The following is a 20740-nucleotide window of genomic DNA, read 5'->3' on the forward strand; positions in this document are numbered from 1 at the left end:
CTTGAGCAGATAGACTGCAGAGGCCAAGGTTGTGGCAATCAACACTGTGATCCATTATTCTATTATACTAAACATGATATCGTCCATGTGAAACTCAAGCTGTGGTCAGCAGATATCCTTCCACAGCCTTAAAAGTGCTGATGGCTGTTTCCTTGATTGGCTCTGTTGGGGGAGTTGCGTTGCCTGCTGGTTCGAACTCAACGTTCCAGCTTAATTTGGAGGACTTGGCATCAGCTCCTGGAATTACCTTCATGGTCGGCTTGAAGACCTTGAATATGCTCAGAATCTCGCCCTCGATAACTGTATAAGTAAGGGTGATATTAGTTTCGTCCAATGCTTCAATTCTCTCGGATGCATGGGTAGCCCCTTTCGTTCCTGCACCCAATAGAGATTTTTTCTCCCTTATATTCTTGTATGTACTTTTAGGAAAAGAACCAGATACATGTAAATCAAAAGAATAAGATTTAAAATAAATTTAAGTGGATTGTAGATTTCACGAAGAACATAGATTCAAAGTACAGATGGGGCTTGGTGTGGGCTCAAACAACTTTGCGGAAATAATGGCTCTTCGCAATTTATTACACTTTTCCCTGGAACAGCAGTGTCAAAATCTTAATATATTTGGGGATTCGAAGACTGTTGTAAATTGGTTCAACCATATTACAATTTGTCACATACATACTCTCAGCAATATAATGTATGAAATACAAACTTTCAAGGCAGCTTTCAATCACATCTCTTGTCTTCACATATACAGGGAACATAACAGCTGCGCTGATCAATTATCCAAGGAGGCTTTGGCTCTTCCCAGAGGAGAATGGATAATATTGGAACAGCAAGGGTCTGAGGAGTACCGTTTCTTCCACAGGCCATATATAGACCAGAGAATCCAATAGGGACAACAGTCCCGAATATCAGAGAAATAAATGCATAAAATCTGGAATTTTTTGACTATCCACGAAAACATATATATAGAGAAATTATGACCCTGCGTGGTCTTGTACAGGCGAACAAGCCAGACAGTAAAAATAGGCTATCATCATTATATTTGGTATACAATGACAGATCACCCTGCGTGGTGGATCTTGGTATGAAAAGATTTAGCATATGCTACTGCATTTACAATATGTAATTTTCTCCTTTTAATGAAAATTACGGATTTTTCCAGTGGAAAAAGTGGATTGTAGATTTCGAATATATTTTGAAATATACTGTATAGAAATATAGTGATATATTTTCAAAATCTAAATTTCCATATATAGGCAAAATTTATGATTAAGCTAAGCAATTTTAAATATACAAAACTATTGGATTTTCACACTTATTTTATTCCTAATCTATTATATGGACTAATTGTCACAGTGGAATTTACCCTAAGACTTTTCAAAAAATAATGATAATAATGATAATGATTTTGAAGTTTCTTAAACGAGTGGGTTTTGGTATAACCACAAACTTCTTCATAGTATCTTAGCCTTAGCCTTAGCCCAGGTTTGAGGAGAGTTAGATTTTCACACTCACGGATCAACCAACCCTACTCTGAAATCCACCTTAAAACCTCTCAAAATAATAATAATGATTTGAAAATTTTATTAAGCTTATGGATTTTAATATAATGACAGAAATTTTCAAAAGCATATATTCTACCCTACATAACATAAATGTAAAATACTAAACATATATTCTACCATGGATAACATAACTGTATTGATTTAATATCCTCTCAGTTCTCTTAAAAATCATCAACTCCACAACCATCAACCATTAAATTAAGGAAATAAACAATACTTCTAGACACCCCACTGCCCAGTGACATAAAGATCAGCCAATAGTAAAAATGGCAGAAAAATCACAAAACATTTATAACAGAGAGATGTAAATGGTAGTGAAACAGATTCTGAAACCTGTGCTAATTACATGTTTCGAAATCCAAAACTCAAATTCCAAACTTGAGATTTGTTTCATACCTTCTCCGTATTTAATTTTGAAGATGGTGCCGACTTTGCCGTCTCCGACGACTTCAATGCTTTTGAAGTGAGAGGGCATTATTTTCGGAAATAAGGTTGCAAAACCCTGAATGGCACCCCACAGTTTCTGAGCAGAAATCTTCAAATCCATCTCCACGCTCACAGATTGCGTCATTTTTTCAGCTCGAGGCTTGCCAAAAAGCGGAGCAAAATCAAAAGTATGAGTGTTGGAAGAGGTGAGAGGTTTGAAGGAGCATATATGGGCGGTGACAGTCCAGAGATTAAGATGGTTGGGCGATTTTAGCTCTACACATGTGAGGAGTTATGATGTTTATGGTTGGCTGCATAATACTTCTTAACCCTTCACTAAGTATGGGCGGTGACAGTCCAGAGATTAAGATGGTTGGGCGATTTTAGCTCTACACATGTGAGGAGTTATGATGTTTATGGTTGGCTGCATAATACTTCTTAACCCTTCACTAAGTATGGGCGGTGACAGTCCAGAGATTAAGATGGTTGGGCGATTTTAGCTCTACACATGTGAGGAGTTATGATGTTTATGGTTGGCTGCATAATACTTCTTAACCCTTCACTAAGTATGGGCGGTGACAGTCCAGAGATTAAGATGGTTGGGCGATTTTAGCTCTACACATGTGAGGAGTTATGATGTTTATGGTTGGCTGCATAATACTTCTTAACCCTTCACTAAGTTTGGTGAAGGAACGGGATATAAAATAATAAATTAATATTGCGATTATTTTTTATTTTATTTGAAATTGTTTTGAAGCAATGTATAAGTGGTAATTTAATAAATTGACCTTGTGTTTTTGTTTTTTGTTCTTGTATTTTCTTTTTTTAATGGATAATTTAATAAGAGAACGGGCTATAAAATAATAAATTAATATTGCGATCATTTTTTATTTTAATTGAAATTGTTTTGAAGCAATGTATTAGTAATTTAATAAACTGATTTTGAATTATTATTATTATTATTATTTTATGGATAATTTAATAAGTTTATTTTTATTTATTTATGATCTAGCATATTTTATTTGAAATTTGGTTTAAAGTCTGATTATTACAATTTAATAAGTTTTGATTGATTTTTGTTTTGTTTTTCACAAGTTTGAATTGTGAATTTTGTATAGCTTAATAAATTTATTTTCAATTTGTTAGAATATTGAATGTATTTTTATATTAAAAAAATATTTTAAATAAAAAACAATAATATGCTAAAAAAAATCTCCAACTTAGAATAGTAACACTATAATGTTTTTAGGACTTGTGTTTTTTTTAGCCCAGGTTCAACTTACTTTTATCAAAGTAAAAATGTTTTGAGGACTTGTCTTTTTTAGATTGGGTCACAACTCGGGGGGTTTGAACCTCGATCCCTTAGCGAGAGTCACAACTCACGGAGTTTGAACTTCAATCTTTCGAGTTTGATTTTACAATTTCAATTGTTTCACATTTCTCGGATTAACCAATTGAGCTCCCCCTACTACAAATGGGTCTACCACGCGTCACCCGATCATTGTGATTGCTTGTCCTTTTACGATTTCCGCTCTCCCCCAAAAGTGGTGCAATCAATTCCGCTTACCGCTTAAACCTGCCCCGCTTGTTAATTCCCGTGCACTTTGTCAGCCCGATAGCCATTGGATCTGCCGTCCAGTCACTTAATCTAATGGCGCACGATTGTTTTCTTCCGTTGCTTCCATTTTTCCCACTGTGTCATATCCGCCGCCCATCTGTGCGATCAAAGGTCTCATATCCCTCCCCCGTCATGCAATCTTTCACGTCCATAGCCTGTACCATGCTCCCGAAGGACAGAAGCGGCCATCTGTCAGTGTTTGGCGATGAATTTCATCTTCAACCACCGCATTTAACAAACAGGATGGCCAAAAAAGGGAAAGGACCAGCCTCGAGCAGATGAAACATTTATTAGTTATGGAGCTACATCCATATTACACGCCACCTGCTCAGGGAAGAACTGCCGAACAACATAAAAGGTCAATTTATTCATTAAAACACGTAGATCGTAGTAGAGGCCCATTTTAGATAATTAATGTGGTGGGTGGTCCATTATGACCCCTCCACGCATTGATCAGCACAGCATTTTTGTAATCAAACTCTATATATGCCCTAAACAAAGATGTAATCGGGGATGATGGTGGATGGATATTGTTTTGATGTAAGGTTCAACTTCTGGAGATTGTAACTACTATGATACCTACAGCGTCTGGTCTTCATTTTCAGATAATACAAGCTTCTTTTGCTGTTAATTGCTCACTTTCCACTTCTTATTTGTTCCAGGTTGTGCCTGTTATGCATTTTTCATGTGCTCTTGATGTTTAGCATTAGAGGGGTTGTCATCCCACCTCTGTGTTAGAATCTACTCTGTATCATTGAATGTGTATGCAGGTTTCTATTATTTTAGTGCCAGAGAGCTGTCATCCTGTCTGTGCATTAGGAAATAGATTTACAAATCTTTTAACTGGTTGCAGCCGGCCATCATAGGGTTGTGTGCATTTGCTGGTGTGGTTAGTATTCTCCATGTTCACTTATTCCTCAAATTGTGAGTAATTGGTGGTCTAAAGCCTTATAGTCTCGGGGGTGTTCACCCATGTCTAGAGTTAAGCATAGTAGAAGTGGTTATCTGGCTTGAATATGCATCATTCCTTCCATTCATCCACCTTTTTACAACATTTTTGTTGAGTTTGTAATGTTCTCGAGCATCTCTGAGATACAACCTAGGAGAGTTTCTTGGGGTGATAACAATAAGACTTCTAGATCCAAATTTAGTTATGCTTAATAGATTGGGAGATAAATATCCATTAAGCTTCTTAGCTCGAGAAAGATGTTAAGTTTAAGAAAAACATAAAAGCCTTGGAGGAGAGAAAAACAAGATTTTATGAGAAAAAGTCTTGCGGGAGATAAAGGCGAGCTTTTTTGGGAAAAACCTAGACAAATGGATAAAAAGTTCCATAAAAGCGGGACATCGCTAAAGGAAACCATATCATGAAAGAGGGCATTAAATATCCATTTATGAAATCAACAAGGGGCAGTTGATCCATGGCAAGAACTCTGAGCTCGGGGGTGAACTGGAGGAAGTGAGTTATAGCTTGGGGGTGGTGCTCGATTTTCCAAGTGACATTCTTTCAGCTGTTCTCATCTAATTCAATTGCATGGGATTTTTTTTATGTTGGTTCCTTACCCTTTATGTTATCAAATCTATAAGCATATGAGCATAATTTCATGTATTATCCTTTTTTATGATATGATTAAATACCTATGCATGTGACCACTATTGAATATAAATTTAATCAAAGCTAAATTTAATGATGGGAGCATACTAGGTGGTTGTTGATATTGGGTCAAGGAGGTATGTGACAAATGGTATCAGAGCTCTAAGTTCAAATTTTGAGGCATATGGGCCAACCTGCATCGGTAAGATATGAATGAGTTGTAGGTCCTTAACTAGGTCCTAAATGAATAAGAGATTTCACTGAAGGGTTTGGTCATAAAATTGCTATAAAAAAATATTCCAATGAGTTTTAGAGTAGTGCCTTAAGGCATTAGAATCCATAAAGGTTGAAACTAAATCTTAAAATAGTTTGGAGGAGGACTTTGAAGCCATAGCATGTGAATATTATATTGATTACTTACAATCAAAGGTAATTTTGAACTAAGGTTGTTTGAAATTATGGATTTTGAAAGAGCTAAAGGTTGATATTTTAATGAGTGAAATATCCTATATTTCTTATCAAGCATGTAACTAATTGTGTTTCCAATTGCATAAAGGGATCAATTAAAAACAAAAGTAGTCCATCAGATCACTAGATAATTAATTAGAAGGGAATAACTAACCCTAGTTACTGTGTTGTGAAGGCTACAAGTTCAATGATCTTTGTGGTTTGCATTCTTCATATGGCATCGCTATGCTCAAAGAAAAAACTGTGACTTTCTTTATATCTTTAAGGTTTTCAATGGTATAGCCTGTGGCTCAGGTTATCTATGCTATGCATTATGCATCATGGGTTGAATTGCATCCACTGAGGCTCGTTTTAGATATGACATACATTATTCACTATGATTCGTATTGCATAAAACATATGTCATTAATGCCTTAGACTATGACAATAGGACTACGATCATGATATATGGCAATACTAGCTACAATGTAATTATGACAACGTAAGCATGGTGGGTGATAGCTTACCCATTGAATATGAAGTTGTGATTTGTATGGAATGCATTAATGTTTGTTTTGGTTATCAAAGGAATGAAATCAAAATGCATAATCTTATCATGTTGAATGCCCATGTTGACTCTTTCCTTCAGGATGTAATGTATGCATAGTAAATGCAGAAGGGTTGATTTGGAATGTAGTAAATAAATCTATTAATTTGGACCTAAAAGTCCACATTGTTTGATCTAGTGTAGCCACTATATATATGGAGTTAAAATACATATCTTAATGACCGTTGCAAGGTTTGATGGAGTGAGTTTTAGAACCAACAAAGGATTACTGTGTGCATGGATCACTAAAAATAGTGAGGGTCGAAGTGTCATGAGAATTATGTGTGTAAGCTTGAAGGCCGATTGATATCTTGTCTTTCAAAGATCGACATAAATGATATATGTTATAACTATATGTAATGGTTGATACTTGAATGGTATTACATGAAAACAGAACAAGGAGCCGCGCCCAATGGATTATGTTACCATGGGTACATAGCTTGAATAATCAACCTCATGCTCCTTCCTATAGCCTCAAGACCACAAATTGGTTTAAGTAATCAGATTAAGAGTGTTATGAAGTAAAAAGTGATTTACAATCTAAATGGCTCATGTATACCATTGGTATATTTTCTTGTGTACTTTACAAGCAAATGGTGAATGAAGCGATCACACACTGCGATTTGTTGCAAGCAGATTTGTGGATATAAATACCATACTTGCAGATACTGTGGAAACAAGGCGATGGCTCATAACATTTCATGGGTGTTTGCCTTATATTGGCAAGCATGTCTAGATGAATCGAAATTCAGAAATCGTGAAATAGGGTTATGGAAGTTTGCAACCAAACAACAACCTGTCGAATATATGTTAACCGCATATTGTGGATAACTATTGCGGTTTCTCATAGTCATAATTCTTCCAAATGATGGAAGCTTACACTTTATGCAGATATGTTTTTGAAATCTAGGAATGAATTGTCAAGGGATCATGTCCCTCTACGATGCTTATGATAGATTGAATCTCAGCGGTGTCAAGTAACACCAGGTCCAATGGTGGGAGGCTATGACGCACCACATAGATGGAATGGTATTACCAACCTATTGTTCTTTCCGCCTTTTTCTTGAAATGAGTTAATGCTTCTGGAGTTTTTTCAAAACCTCACGCCATTGAGCTCTATGGTTATGGAAGATTTTGAAAGCGTGTGATTTAAAGCACAACAACACCTTTTCAATTGAATGGATGGAGAAAATCCCAGTAAGGATTATTGGTTTCCTTTTTCGATCCGCCATGTCAATCTTTTTGCATGCCTTATCCACTGAGCAGGAGGTGTTCGGGTGCGATGGCTTATCGAGTTGCACATATGTACATACACATTCCGAAAACAACTAATTTCCTGCGAAATCTTCTAACCCACAAAATCATTCAGCAGATAAGGGTCATCCTAGTTATCATGACTTATAAGCACTCAATGGATAATGGTCATCTTGGTTATCGCGAGATAAAAGAATTCAGTTGGATAATGTTTATCCAAATTTCTCCCATCTGACAACATAAATCATTTAGGATTTCCCTGATTGTAAGTAAAACTCTATTTTGCCTCCATCTGAAAATCTATCTCTGTTAAATATCATAGTTTCGGTGGGCTACTCGACATAGAAAAGGTTGATGATTGAAGGAAATCCCCAGCTCTGTCGTAAATGCTTTGTGTTGCACTTTTCGTGTATCTAGGGGGCTTACGACTATGGATGTTGAAATGAGCTGATGCAGATATGTTTCTTCAGTAGCAATGGTGCTAGGATTTTCATTTATCAGTCAGAGGCTTCCTTCGATATTGAAGGGGAACCACGGCACCCATGCATAGTAAATTACTGGGGGGGAAATGAAGCTAAGGTTGAAGTTCGACGTGACGATCTCGAGTCACTACCTTTTTCCTGTTATTTCAATCATTAATGTTTCTGTGATCGTTATGTATTGCCTCATTCCCATGGTCACCTTTGTACAGATGTTAAGGATTCAATTGTGAAACCCTCAGGTTGGATGGACTCATGAAAGCTCTTCATGAGTGATTACAATACCATGCATTTTTTAATTTTCACTTCCAAAATATTATGTTAGGAACTAGAAGGTTAATTTGATGGAGGGCCTTTTGTTGGCTTGTGGGGGTCTGACCCAGTTTCAGTGTTAGTTAGCCAAACAAATCCCTAAACTACTAGCCCGTTCAGCATCATCCCGCGGAGCGTGGACTGAAGTATCACCCGAATCATTATGGGGGGATGATGGAACCAAGTTTCCGAACCCTTGAGATGTTTGTGATGTCAGTTTATTCCAACTATACGTACCTTCACGTAGGTTTCTTATCCCTTTTCTCTACCCTTCAGTACCTTCGCGAAATGTTACAATCGGCTTCTGCGCAGCCCTAACCAAGGGCTAATATGCTTTCGCATTGCTAGGGCAGCGAACTGTGATCTTTCCCAACCTAAGCTAAGTATCTTACTTATCTTATTAACAAATCTTCATTAGCTTCATGTAAATAGATGTTCTTACTTGCATTCACTTAACCAATACAGTTATACACATTCACGCATCATATAAGCATTAGTAGTGAAATTCATACCCAATATAACAGATGCATAAACAAGAAATAAAGACATAGAAATTATAGAATACTTCTCTTTATTGATAATTCCATATGATTACAGACTCAACTTTCCTTATGCACTCAGCTTCAGGGGTCCGTGCACTCAGCTGCAGACTTCTAGGCCTCTGTGCACTCAGCTACAAAGCCTCTACCTATGCTACGACCCAAAACTTAGACTTCCACTCAGAGCTATCTCTCATACATCATTCCATCATTGATTCCTTCTTTTCTATCTTGATCTACCTCTCTACTTAGAGCTTCGCTCTATTTATACAATCCCATGGTTCACGGACCATGGGTAGATCTTTTACAATCGACATTACATTATCAAAATAAGGGTGAACAACCCTATGACTCTTTAACATCTACGCGCTCTGCGACCACAGAATTGCAGTCTTTACATTGGGATTACAAAATTGGACCAAAATCTAGGCTTTAAGCCCCAAAACTACCCTTGGGGGATCTTGCGCCCAACAGGACCCGAACACAAACATCGTGACTCGCCCTCGAGTCACTCTGCAGGTGCGAAGATCTTAGCGCAAAGACCTCCCAGCTCTGTTTGGATCACCGTAACTTTGGTAGCGCACTAAGCAGCCGCTTGCTAGACTTATTCCACATGTTTTTCGGTGACTACGGTTGAACTGCTGCTCTAAATATTCTATTGAATTACCTACAGTTTCACAATATTTCATTCAATGGAGGCTATGATTGTGTAAGCCTCATCTATCCATGACTGTAGGCATGATTTTAATACTGCTTCTTTGTGCCGAGCGGCATCCACCTGTTCCTTGAGCACCTTTGCCTCCTACATCCATGCAAGCCTCTATGTAAGGGAAACCATCTGCACGATCCCTTTTACCTCGTCATACTTTTGTTGTAGCTCGCGCGCCTCTGCCTCTATGTGCTCCACATTCGCGTCCTCCTATAGGGTGGTTATGACCTTGAATGACTATTCGAATAGTTGTATGCAGTCTGGCACTGCACTGTCAACCACTGTTGTTTCTTTTGCAACATCGATGGTTCGTTGTTCCCTGATCCTTGGCAGAGTTAAAGGCTGAGCCTTCAACTGTAGTTTTGCAATCTGCAGGTTCAACTCTAGCTGAACCCTATCCATTTCTTCTTGAGCGTCGCGCACCCATGTGGCCAATTTGCGGACATGCACCTCCACTAGTTCTTTTTCCTGAATGTCAAACTCTCGGACCATCTAGCAGGCTTCCTCCACAACCTGCATTTCTGCTTATTTTTCTCTACTGCTTCGTTGCGCTGTAGGACCAACTGCTCAATGTTGATGTGCTACTCACTCATTACCTGTAGAGCGCGACTTTCCCTGGTCCGAAGTTCCTTGGTGACTCCATCCTATAAGAGGTAGAGTGTCTCCTGAGGGAGCTCGGCCATGTTCAATCCTAACCCTTTAAGGTTGATAACCAAAGGCTTGTTGGCCTCATTTTTTGTAGTGAGTGCCCCATCAGGTAGCAGTACCATGTTGGTCACCCTTGTGCGCAACATCTCCTCTGCAGCTGAAGTGCCGGTCATGAGGATGGTGGACACTATGCCAGCCTGTGGAGTGCAAACCTGCAACTCTTGTAGTTCTGTTCGAAGAGCCCCAAATATCAGCTGCTACTATTCTTCAAATTGTTGGAGGGCCTCTGCGGTGACATCCCTCATTATTTCTTTGATGTCATGAAAATCCCCTTCAGTGAGGGTGATTGGGTCGAAGGACATCTTTGACACCTTTGTTTTCTTTCACGGCATTGCCTGCTCTCGTGATCACGGATGCTTGATTTGGGTGGATGTCGTTTGTGGGTCCGTACCACCTTGTTCGATCTCTGTTTCTGCTTCAGTTCCGAGCTTAGGTGACTTCTGTCCTTTGCACGCTTCCCTTGTTTTTTACTGTTCTGCCACTTTCGCGGCATCATGCGCTGCCTAGGCCTTAGCCTCTGCTTCCTCTTTTCTATGCTTCTCTGCCAGCCACACCATTCGAAGCTTTATCTCTTCCTTCTTGCACTGCGCGGCGGACTTGTCTGTTTTCATCGCGGAGCCAGCTGGAGCGTGCCACTCTGGCAGCCAAGACTCAAGAACTATGAAAATGACATCATCAGTCACCAGGTATGGTAATTTTTACCATGTCTTTGTAGGGGCCTTCCATGCCCTGATAAAAACATGGTGGAAATATGTTTTTAACTCTACAAAGCTCCGTAAACTGGCATAGACTATGGGTGACAACTGCAACTTGCGATTGATCCCCATCCAGATATTCATCTCCGTTAATATCCAAAATATCTTGCTTTCTCTGATACACTGCACATCCTTGGTTGCCCATAGCGAAGCATACTTCGTTGACTCTGGAAGGTCCTGCATGACCGAAGGGAACTGGCTATCTTCGAGAAACTCCCATGCCACAAGTATTATCGACAATATGAGCCACGCATAGTGAAACATTTTGCCCTGCTCCTGTGCCTTGCGACAGTTCGCAAGGAACTTGCCGCATAGATAGTTCACCTAGTTTAACTGGACTCCTTCTGCACATTGGGCTGCTAGTGCAACCACGGGCGTGGGCACCTCATTCGCGCAGCACTTTCGCATCACCTCCCCTGTTGGGATTTATGGCACGAACTTGACTACAGGGTTGTTAATGTTGGAGATGGTGTATCCTCACTTCTTCTTCTCCAACTTGAACCTTTTCTTCATTGCTTCCACGAGGACCAACTCGCCACCTTTTCCTTCGGAAATATTAGCTAGATCCTCCCCTGAGTAAGGTGGCCATGTAATTTGGTGAATCAGATGGTCTGTGATGGGGATGGGCTCTTCTAGCAACAAACATCCATCATGCACCAAGTAGAGCAGCTGCCTAATGAAGAAGACGGTCACTAGGGCACAGTGGTAATGCGACACCTAGAGAAGGTTTAGCAACCTGACTTTCTCTACACCTATGAGCCACATGTGCGGCTCCAATTAAATCTTTCCATCCATCTCGTCCATCCTTTGGTGCATTAGCTTCTCAAGTGCTAAATGCGGGAACTTCTCGTGGTCTACGAGGTCCTAGTATTCAAACTTCAACATAGGAACCTGCCCCAAGCGCGGTTCCTCCAAAACAATATCGTCTGGGAACAATGGAGTTTCCTAAGAGCTCTTTCTCTCATCTATGTCCTTCAACACCTCGGCTTTACCCTTGCGCGAAGGAACATATTCAGGTAACCGAGTAATAGGGTTCACACCCTCGGTTTCAACTTCCATTTCCTCTCCCTCCTACTCCACCAGGATTTCTTCAGATTCCTCCTCGTTGGCCTCCAAACTAATGGCCTTCCTCTTTTCCTACAAGGTGAGATTTGTCCTCTGTGGATTTCTGGGCGAGACGCATACCGGGATCATGGCTTACTTATCCTTCTTAGGTCGCAGTGTTCTGGATGATTTAGGGACCTCGACTATTATTCTGGTGCTCTTTGGGGCTTCCACTACCACAATTTCTTGCACGGCTTCCTCGATTGTCATTACTTTTTTGTCCATGGCTTCTGTGGGTGCTGACATAGCTCTATTCCACAATTCTTGCAGCATATCTAGTAGTTGCTCAAATAATGAATTCGCTTTCACGGTCTCGAATAGCTCTCGGTTCATGTATACTTGAGCGCGCAACAACTCAGTTCTCAAAAAGGCAAGTGTTGTTTGCTGGACAACCAATTGTAATTTATAGGGCCTTTCAAATTTGAATTCGACTGTTGGTGGGCTCTAGTATTGTAGAAATAATGCTACAACTCCGGGAGCTTCCTTCTTTAGTTTTATCAACCCGGTAGTTCATAACAAACTTGGAAGCGACGGTGCTGTATGCACAAGTACTAGCTCTTGCCACAGCTGTCACTTGGTCAGCTGGCACAAGTCCGCTAGGGGCTCAAGCCAACTTCTATGAGCTCTTAGAAGAAGCTTTTTAACTGATGGACGAAAGCTAACTCAAAGGAAGCTAATCTACTTGCAAAAAGGGACTGAAAGCCAACAAGAAACGCAAACCCTAGCAAACCCTAATTCTACCAGCTAGTCTTACTGATGCAAAGATGGGAATGAAAACTACTGAAAGAGATGCCATTACTTCTATGACGGTAAAATGCATGTGTCTAGACTACCTCTATCTGAAGAAAACATTTTTTTGTATTTTTGTTTCAGTTATTAGAATTATCATGCATGTGCTTTTAACTAGCTTTTTACTGTGCAGAGGTGGATCAAGGAGGAGAAATGCTTGGAAAAGGTTGGGAAGGTTCAAAGAGGGTCTAAGGGGTCCCTAACACCCTTCCAGAGTGTTGTTGGGAAAAGTATCTATTCAAAACGCCCCTATCCCACTCTAAGGTGTGACAGTGTCTTAGCAACAAACAAGGAAAAACTACTTGTGTATTCTTCTTTATGAAATGTAAACGAAGAGGAAGGATAAACTAACCTGTGTCTTGCGCTAGTTTGTTGATCCAATCGCTCTCCTCTTTGTTGGCTTCCAGCTACCTGCTCCCTTACTGGCCCAGCTTCACCAAGTTCCTGCAAGATCACAGAAGAGAGAAACTACACGAAGATATAGATTTACATTCATAAAAATCTTAGGATTAGATTAAGCTAAACATGCAAATATAACAAAACATCACTGATACAGAAGCATGTAGAAGAAACTCAAATAGTTTTATTAATGCAATAAGAAGATCCAGGAGGAGATACAACCAAGTGAGTCCCGATCCAGCATCTACCTCCCAGCAAAGGAATCCATTCCTCACCTCCAACAAAGCATAAATCACCCAATGCACTAATCTCAATCTCAAACCAACAGCAATTCTCTGCAAAGTACAAAATTCCAGCCTCTGGATCTCTGGGATGAGGGATCCATATATAGATGTAAGTAGAGAGGATGAGTCAGCTTATGTTTTTACTTGTGGCTTCTCTCTGTCAGTTCTTGCTTCCACTTGGAGACTGAGAGCCTCTTACTCATCACTGGTCGAATTCAGTGAGGCAAGTGTCATTGGAGAAGATTCTGGAAGCTTCCATTGTCTCTCCACCTCATTGAATGACTCTGCCACTTGTCATTTCCCGCTCAACGCACCTGGGTAGTGCATTCAAGTGCATTGCAACACACCTAGACAGTGTATTTGGGTGCTTTGCAACGCAGGCAGCTAGTGGAGCATCTGAATTGATCCTGATTTGACTAGTTCTGAGTAGTTTTTGGTGGAGAACTTCTGGGAGAAGCTGTCATTGGTTGACCTTGTTTCTTTAGGAGCCGGAACAACATCTTTAGGGACTTAGGATCCCTTGGTTTATGGACATTTCATGCTTATAGCTGTAAGGCACAAAAATGTCTATAACAGTTGCCCCCTAAAGTATGAGGCCGTTTATCGGGTGAAATGCTTTATTAGGAGGATCCGAAGTTCTTTCAATGCTGGGAGGAGACCTGTAATAAGATACAATACAATACATTATTTTCATACTTTTTTCATGATCTAGCTGAGGCGGGCATTCCCATGCTCAGCTTTATAAATTCATTTTTATGTACATAGGACAGACAATCGTCTGATGGTAGACTGATGATTCTGATGAAGTCATCATCCTTTTGGTAGGATGATCATCTGTGCTGTAATGTTGTACATGTCAATGTCTTTATTTTTCCCGAATATATATCGCAGCCCGGATGGATGAAACTAGATCCGGGGTCTTCAATCTCGTCCGATCTTCACTCGAAGTACAAGTCGATCCATGTGAAAAATGTTTTGAAGTCGAACATGGAAAGACATCGCTTGATTACCAGTCGATGATGTAAATTGTTAACAAGTGCGAGAGGAATCATCGATAAGGATGATGACCCTCAAGGTACTGCAGTACAATTCACGTGGTATGAATAAAGGATTTGGCGTCGAACACCACGCAAAATATTTCGGTCGAAGGTCATTGATGTATACCTGTCGCCGGAAGTGAGAAACTTGCCATTGAGGCATGCAAGCTTCAAAGTACTGAATGGGGTGTTCCTAGATCAACTTCTTGGATAATGAGCTGATGTCGACAAGAAGCGATCCGTCAAAGGAGGGCCTTAATGAATCCCACATCAATGACACGGAACGGAGCAAATGATTTCGATGGAGGTGAAAACAATCTGATGACATACGGTTCAGGGTGGCGGTCATGAAACAATGAAGTATAATGTATGGCAGTGGATGGGACACGGTTGACTTCTCTGAATGACTTCTCTTGAACATGTCGGCGACACTTATGTGATGGATCGGTAGCATTTACCCCAAATGTGGATGGTATGGCGAGACCATGGTGATGTGACCGGTGAATGAAACAACCCAACCCGACTCAGGCACAGAGTGGAAGTGTCATGTTCAAGAGCAACTTGCTACCAACAAAGATTCTTTGAGTTTCTTCCCAATTTTTCCCCAGTCATTGCTGACCAGTACCTCTTTATTTTTGTCAAGCTTGAGGAGGATAACATATGCTTGTTCTATAATTTGCCCTTCGGGCAAACCCATCGCTATGTTTTAACGAGCCTAGCGATAGTGAAACGCGTTCTCGTCTAAAGACAAGTTTGTCGCTATTAATCTTTTCAACGAGTCTAACGACAAAGATAACTCGGTCCTTTTCATTTTTAGAGAGTCTGAAAAGGTACGTAAAGTTAACTCCGGAATTCCTTTTTCGTCATCTAATCCCTTAAGTCCGAAAAAGTATAAAACCATACAGAACAAAACAAGTGCTCGATCTTTTTGTGCAATAATCCCTCAGGTCCAAAAAGATTAAAATCTAGAGGAGGGATAGCTCTTCCGGTCGCTTTAACGAGCTAGAAGGCCAAAACTCGGCAATCTTTTCATATTTTACGAGTCATATGAAAAGAGCTTAAAGAAGACTCGTCTTTTGAGGAACGAGTGATAAAATGGGTGGCAGCTGATTCCAGGTAAGGGTTGGAATTTTCCAAGCACGGTAGTGTCACAAGGATGGCTAGTGAAATCACTCTTCGTCGCTGTTCCTCAAAATGGGTAAACAATCAAATAGAGGTGAATGATCTGCCAATGGAAAAGTGGAGGTGACGGTGCAAACACGACCAAGGCTTTAATGGCTAATAATGTTACATTTACAGTGGTTATTTACCGGAGGATAGTTCATTTTTTAACGAGCTTAAACGCGGATTGAAACATGTCATGCGGAAAGAGTCATTAGTGCGGACACAACCGACCTCCCTAGAAGTCTAAGACTTTCTAGTGACAAACAAGACAAATAAGAGCAATCCTTCACTAAATATGCATTTACAATATGAGAAATCAAGTGTTTAGATCCTACCTGTAACCCAACGCTGTTGTAGTAGTCCAGCTTCGTTGATCCGGATGAGCTCCTCCTTCTCTTCGAAACCTGCATTCACTAACAATCAAACGATTAAATAGCACCTGAATATCACATAAAATAAAACATATTTAACATATAGACCAAGGAGTATATGAAACAACTCATAAATAACAAATTGTTGAGAAGAATGGACTAATTTGTATTAAAAGGTAACAAACGGAACCATTACAACCTGAGCCTTGGTGTTGTGCAGGTCCTTCCCAGGGTCCACAAGAGTTCTCCTTTACTCTGATCAGCTCACCCACTTCCAAATGAAACAAGCAAAGATGGTAATCTCTCCTCACAAGCTTCTACAAGGAAGTCCTAATTCCAGCAGCATCTAACCTTAGGAATGTTCAGCTTTCAACCTCCCCTCCCTTTGGCCCAATGCCTGTATTTATAGTGCTCTAGAGGAAGTTATTCAGGTCCACCATCAATGGGATAAGCCCCTCTTTGGATGGGATAGCTCCCCTCTTGATGGAATAAGTTCCTCTTTGGTAGGGATACATGAACCATCTGGAGGCGCTTCATACACGTCAAACAAGCTTCTAGAAGACTCTAGAAATGACCACAAGTAACTTTTTTAAGATGAAACTCGCGCCTTTTGACCTTTACAGGGGTACGCACCCACCCCTTTACATATAGAGCGTACAAGTACGCAGGTATTGTGAACTTGGGTTGCGCACACGCAGGTAAGGCTAAGAGAAACTGCGTACCAGAGATAATTGACTTTAAATGACTTTTCTCTCTTTCTTGAAGTTTGACATGAAGAGCAGAGGCATGAGACTTTGCCAAGGAGGATAGTATGACCATGGATGGGGCCATACTAACTGCAAATAGTCATGGTGACATTTTTTAGTGTAACAGATTGCCCCCTAAAGTGCGAAGCCTGTAGTAGATTAGGGTTTTATATGATCTAGGAAGGGTGAAGTACTTTATCATTTCAAGGAGTATCTTGTGGAGAGCCCGGTCAGAACCTGCAAATATTCAACACAAAATACATATATAAGATGATATCATCGCTGAGGTAGGAATTCCCATACTCAGATTGAAAACTTTAACTAACAATCTAACTACTGCTTTGATACAAGAATGATTTTGCAGTACATCACAATCGTAGACTTTTGTAGACGCAGTATGGACGCAGCCATCTGTTTATGGTTAGTCTACTATATAATGAATACAAAACTCCTCGCAGCCTGGATGGTGGAAACTAGATCCAGGGTCTTCATCTCTACTTCCTGAATTGGTACGATTCTATCCATGCGAATAAATGAGTTGATGTCGAACATGGTAGAAACCACTTGATTACCAGTCGATAATGTAAACTGTTAACAAGTGTGAGAGAGACCACCAGTGATGTCAATGGTTCTCAAAGTACCCAGTACAATCCATGAAATGTGAATGAATGGGTTGATGTCGAACACATCACGGAATCCTTTGATCGAAAGTCAATGATGTAAACTGTCGTCAAAGGCGAGAAACCTGGCATTGATGCATGCAGACTTCAAGGTACTGACGATTTCTAAGTCATCTTTCTAGATAATGTGCTGATGTCGATAGAAAGCGACCCGTTGCAGGCAAGCCCACAACACGAAATCATTGTTCCAGTTGAAGAAATGTTGCTGTAAGGACTGACTCAGGGATGGTCAAATGGATGACAAGTATTTTGCATATGAATGGTTTATTTGTAGAGACCTCTTGAACACATAACGACACGACAGATGGCTTGGTGACGATTGACCCAAAGTTAATATCCAGAAACGGTTGAAGACTTTCAGAGTGGTTTTATCAGCTTTAAGGCAAAGGATTTCCCAACCCAGGTGAATGAAACGTGTCGTGTTCAAGAGCGGTGATAAGGTTCTTCTGTAACAAAGGATAACAAATAGGTTCATTCTTCTCTCTTTTCCCCCACCATGTCTGGCAAGTACCTCTTTATTTTTTACAAGCTTGAGGAGGATAACATATGCTTGATTATAAGCTCATCCTTCGGATGAGTCCAACTTAGTTTAGATTCAGACCCTAAGAAGGAGTGGTCCATTCCTGTTTGTAATCGAACAGGTCCTTTACTATGAAATTTTAACGAGTCCAGTATAGGAGAAACTCGGCGTTTTTCAATTTTAGAGAGTCTGAAAAAACTAAAGAAGACTCCAAGGTGAACTTTTTCGTAAATTTGTGTCTCCCAAGCCCGAAAAAGTATAAAATAATACCTGAGAGAACCGCTTGATCTTGCGACCAAGGAGTACTTTCATGATTAATGCCTTTGACCTGAAAAGTAAAAAGCGATCAGAGGCATGTCGTTTTATTTCCAGTATCGAATTTGAAACGACAAAAATTCGGCGATCTTTTCCTGTTTTTACGGTCAGAAAAGAGCTATAAGGGGACCGTCTTTTAATTCCATTTTAACGAGTGTAAAAGAAATGCTCGGCAATCTTTTCATGTTTTAGGAGTCAGAAAAGGGCTTAAAAGATGACTCTGATGTCTTGGTTCGTGAAAAATGATGATTTTACCCTAAAGTCCTTTTGTCCTGCACAAAAACAACACATTACTCATACCTGTTTAAGATGGGAAAAAATACATTGAAAAATATCCTTTCATGGTGAAAAATAAACAAACTTAGCATTCATTTATCCAAAAAACCTATAAAAAGACTTTTTACCATGTCATTTTTACCATTTTACTGTTGAGGGTGAGAAAAGGGCTTTTGACAAGAAACTTCCCGTGGACTTTGCGGAGAATCCGATCGTCGGATTCGAGCGCCGTCTCTTTCAGGTATTTCACAACATCCTCCTCTTCAATTTCATCCATTTAGAATTCCATTTTAAGTTTTAGTTTGATTTTTTGGAGGGTTTGGGGTTTTAGGGTCCGCTTTTCGGGGGACGCAGGTGCCCCATGGGTGACCTGCGTACCCCGACATTTTCGTATATGGGAAAATGGTCGGAGTATGCAGCCCACCTTCAGAACAGTTGCGTACCCACGCTCTGTTTTCTGAACGCGGGGTGCATACTCCGCGCAAAGCGGATTTTCAAAACCCAAACTCAAAACCTAACCATCAAAATTTGATTTAATGAATTCTAATCAATGTTTTTTGGTGTGTAGATTGCCCACCATGCTAGATTGGCGTGAAAGAGAACACGAAGATGTCGATTTGGCCGCAATAGGTCATCAACCTTCCATTGATGCTTTAAAGGCATGCGGTCTCTACAAGTACTGGGCCATACCTGTTATGAGGGCCCAGGTGCCATTCTTAGAGTGGCTGGTTGAAAGGTGGAATATTCAGGATCAATGTTTCTACATCGGAGAACACCAGCTCGAGATAGAGCCCTCCGACATATATTTTCTCACTGGCTTGCCTAACAGGGGCGAGCAACTGTCTCTATTCGGGACTAGGCCGGGTGGCCAATCCCTTGCTAGTCTCCGGCTAGAGTGGTGCAACAATCAAAACCAGGAGCAGGGGATAGAAATCAAATACATATCCCGACCTGAACTTATGGTAATTTCCTTTACAGTTACCAGACTTTGCGGAGCTGCCGCTTTGCACATAGCCACTGGTTCCCAAATGCAGATGGCTATAGATTGCTTCCGAGGCACCATTTTCAACTGGTGCGATGCTGTGCTGGCCAATATGAAAGGCCAACTGACTAGGGAAAAGAACGGACAATTGAAGACCTTTGGATATGGGCCTTTAGTTGTGAGCTTTGCCCTAGAGAGAGTTCCAATGCTGATCCCCCAGCATCTTACTGTTCCAGTTGGGCCTCCTCGGGAGCCTAAGTTGACGCGATGGGTTTCGGTAATGGCCCGGCATCCTGATGAGGGAGCGGGAGTTGTCCGATTTCCTGCGGGTTACTTTCACTGGTTGGAGAGCCAGGTCTTTGCGATACAGGATTTTCCTTATGCCGGAGTAGATTTTCACAATAATCCGGACATGGTTCTTCCACAGGGAGAACAATGGGACGACAGAGGTACTTCATTTTTCACAAGTTTTTAAATTGTCTATTTTTTTTTGTTTTTTATATATCGTCTCAAAACTGACAGCAAAAAATTTTCAAAATGCAGATGTAGGCCCACGGCGTCCGCCCAATCTCCGGGCTTTTGTGAGAAGAGTACCAGTTGCACCAGCACCAGTCCCACAGGATGCGGCCGCAGAGACCTTAGCCGAGCTGGAACAGGACTTAGAGCGTCTCACGACGGACATACCAGAGACGACTATAGACGATATTCCTATCCGACTTCAGCGCTATGTGGTCGCAGTCCTAGGACCTTTCAGGAGGTTCCTGTGTAGGGTAGCGCGGGCAGTGGTCTCATATAGAGAGCACCACCAGTGATTGGCTAGTCACTTTTTGTAGACACATGTGACATTTTTGGTTTTTTGTACTTATCATTTTTGTCGATCATAAGGTGTTTTTCAACCTATGATCGAAGACGATGTATATTTTTGACACACTCCTATCTATATATATCATTATTACCGGCTTATTTTGTTAAACATGTGTGATGAAATGTTTATAAATTTACATTTATGACTGTTACAAATGTCTATTTAACATTCGATACGCCATTGCATCTG

The 20740-nt window shown here is 40.5% G+C and overlaps 1 protein-coding gene across 1 annotated transcript; it reads right to left on the reverse strand.

Annotated features, from left to right (window-relative positions):
• Positions 1–2246, reverse strand: LOC149244417 (MLP-like protein 423). Its single transcript, XM_089368003.1, has 2 exons — positions 1968–2246; positions 1–375 (listed from the first exon to the last, which is right to left on the reverse strand). Exons 1-2 carry the CDS (start codon positions 2140–2142, stop codon positions 95–97), a joined length of 456 nt encoding a protein of 151 aa, XP_089224129.1. The 5' UTR covers positions 2143–2246; the 3' UTR covers positions 1–94.
• Between the last annotated feature and the right edge of the window lie 18494 nt (positions 2247–20740).

Source organism: Pinus tabuliformis, chromosome 8 (assembly GCF_031772625.1).
Source record: "Pinus tabuliformis cultivar Carrire ecotype Pingquan chromosome 8, CPIR1, whole genome shotgun sequence".
NCBI classification, from domain to species: domain Eukaryota; kingdom Viridiplantae; phylum Streptophyta; class Pinopsida; order Pinales; family Pinaceae; genus Pinus; species Pinus tabuliformis.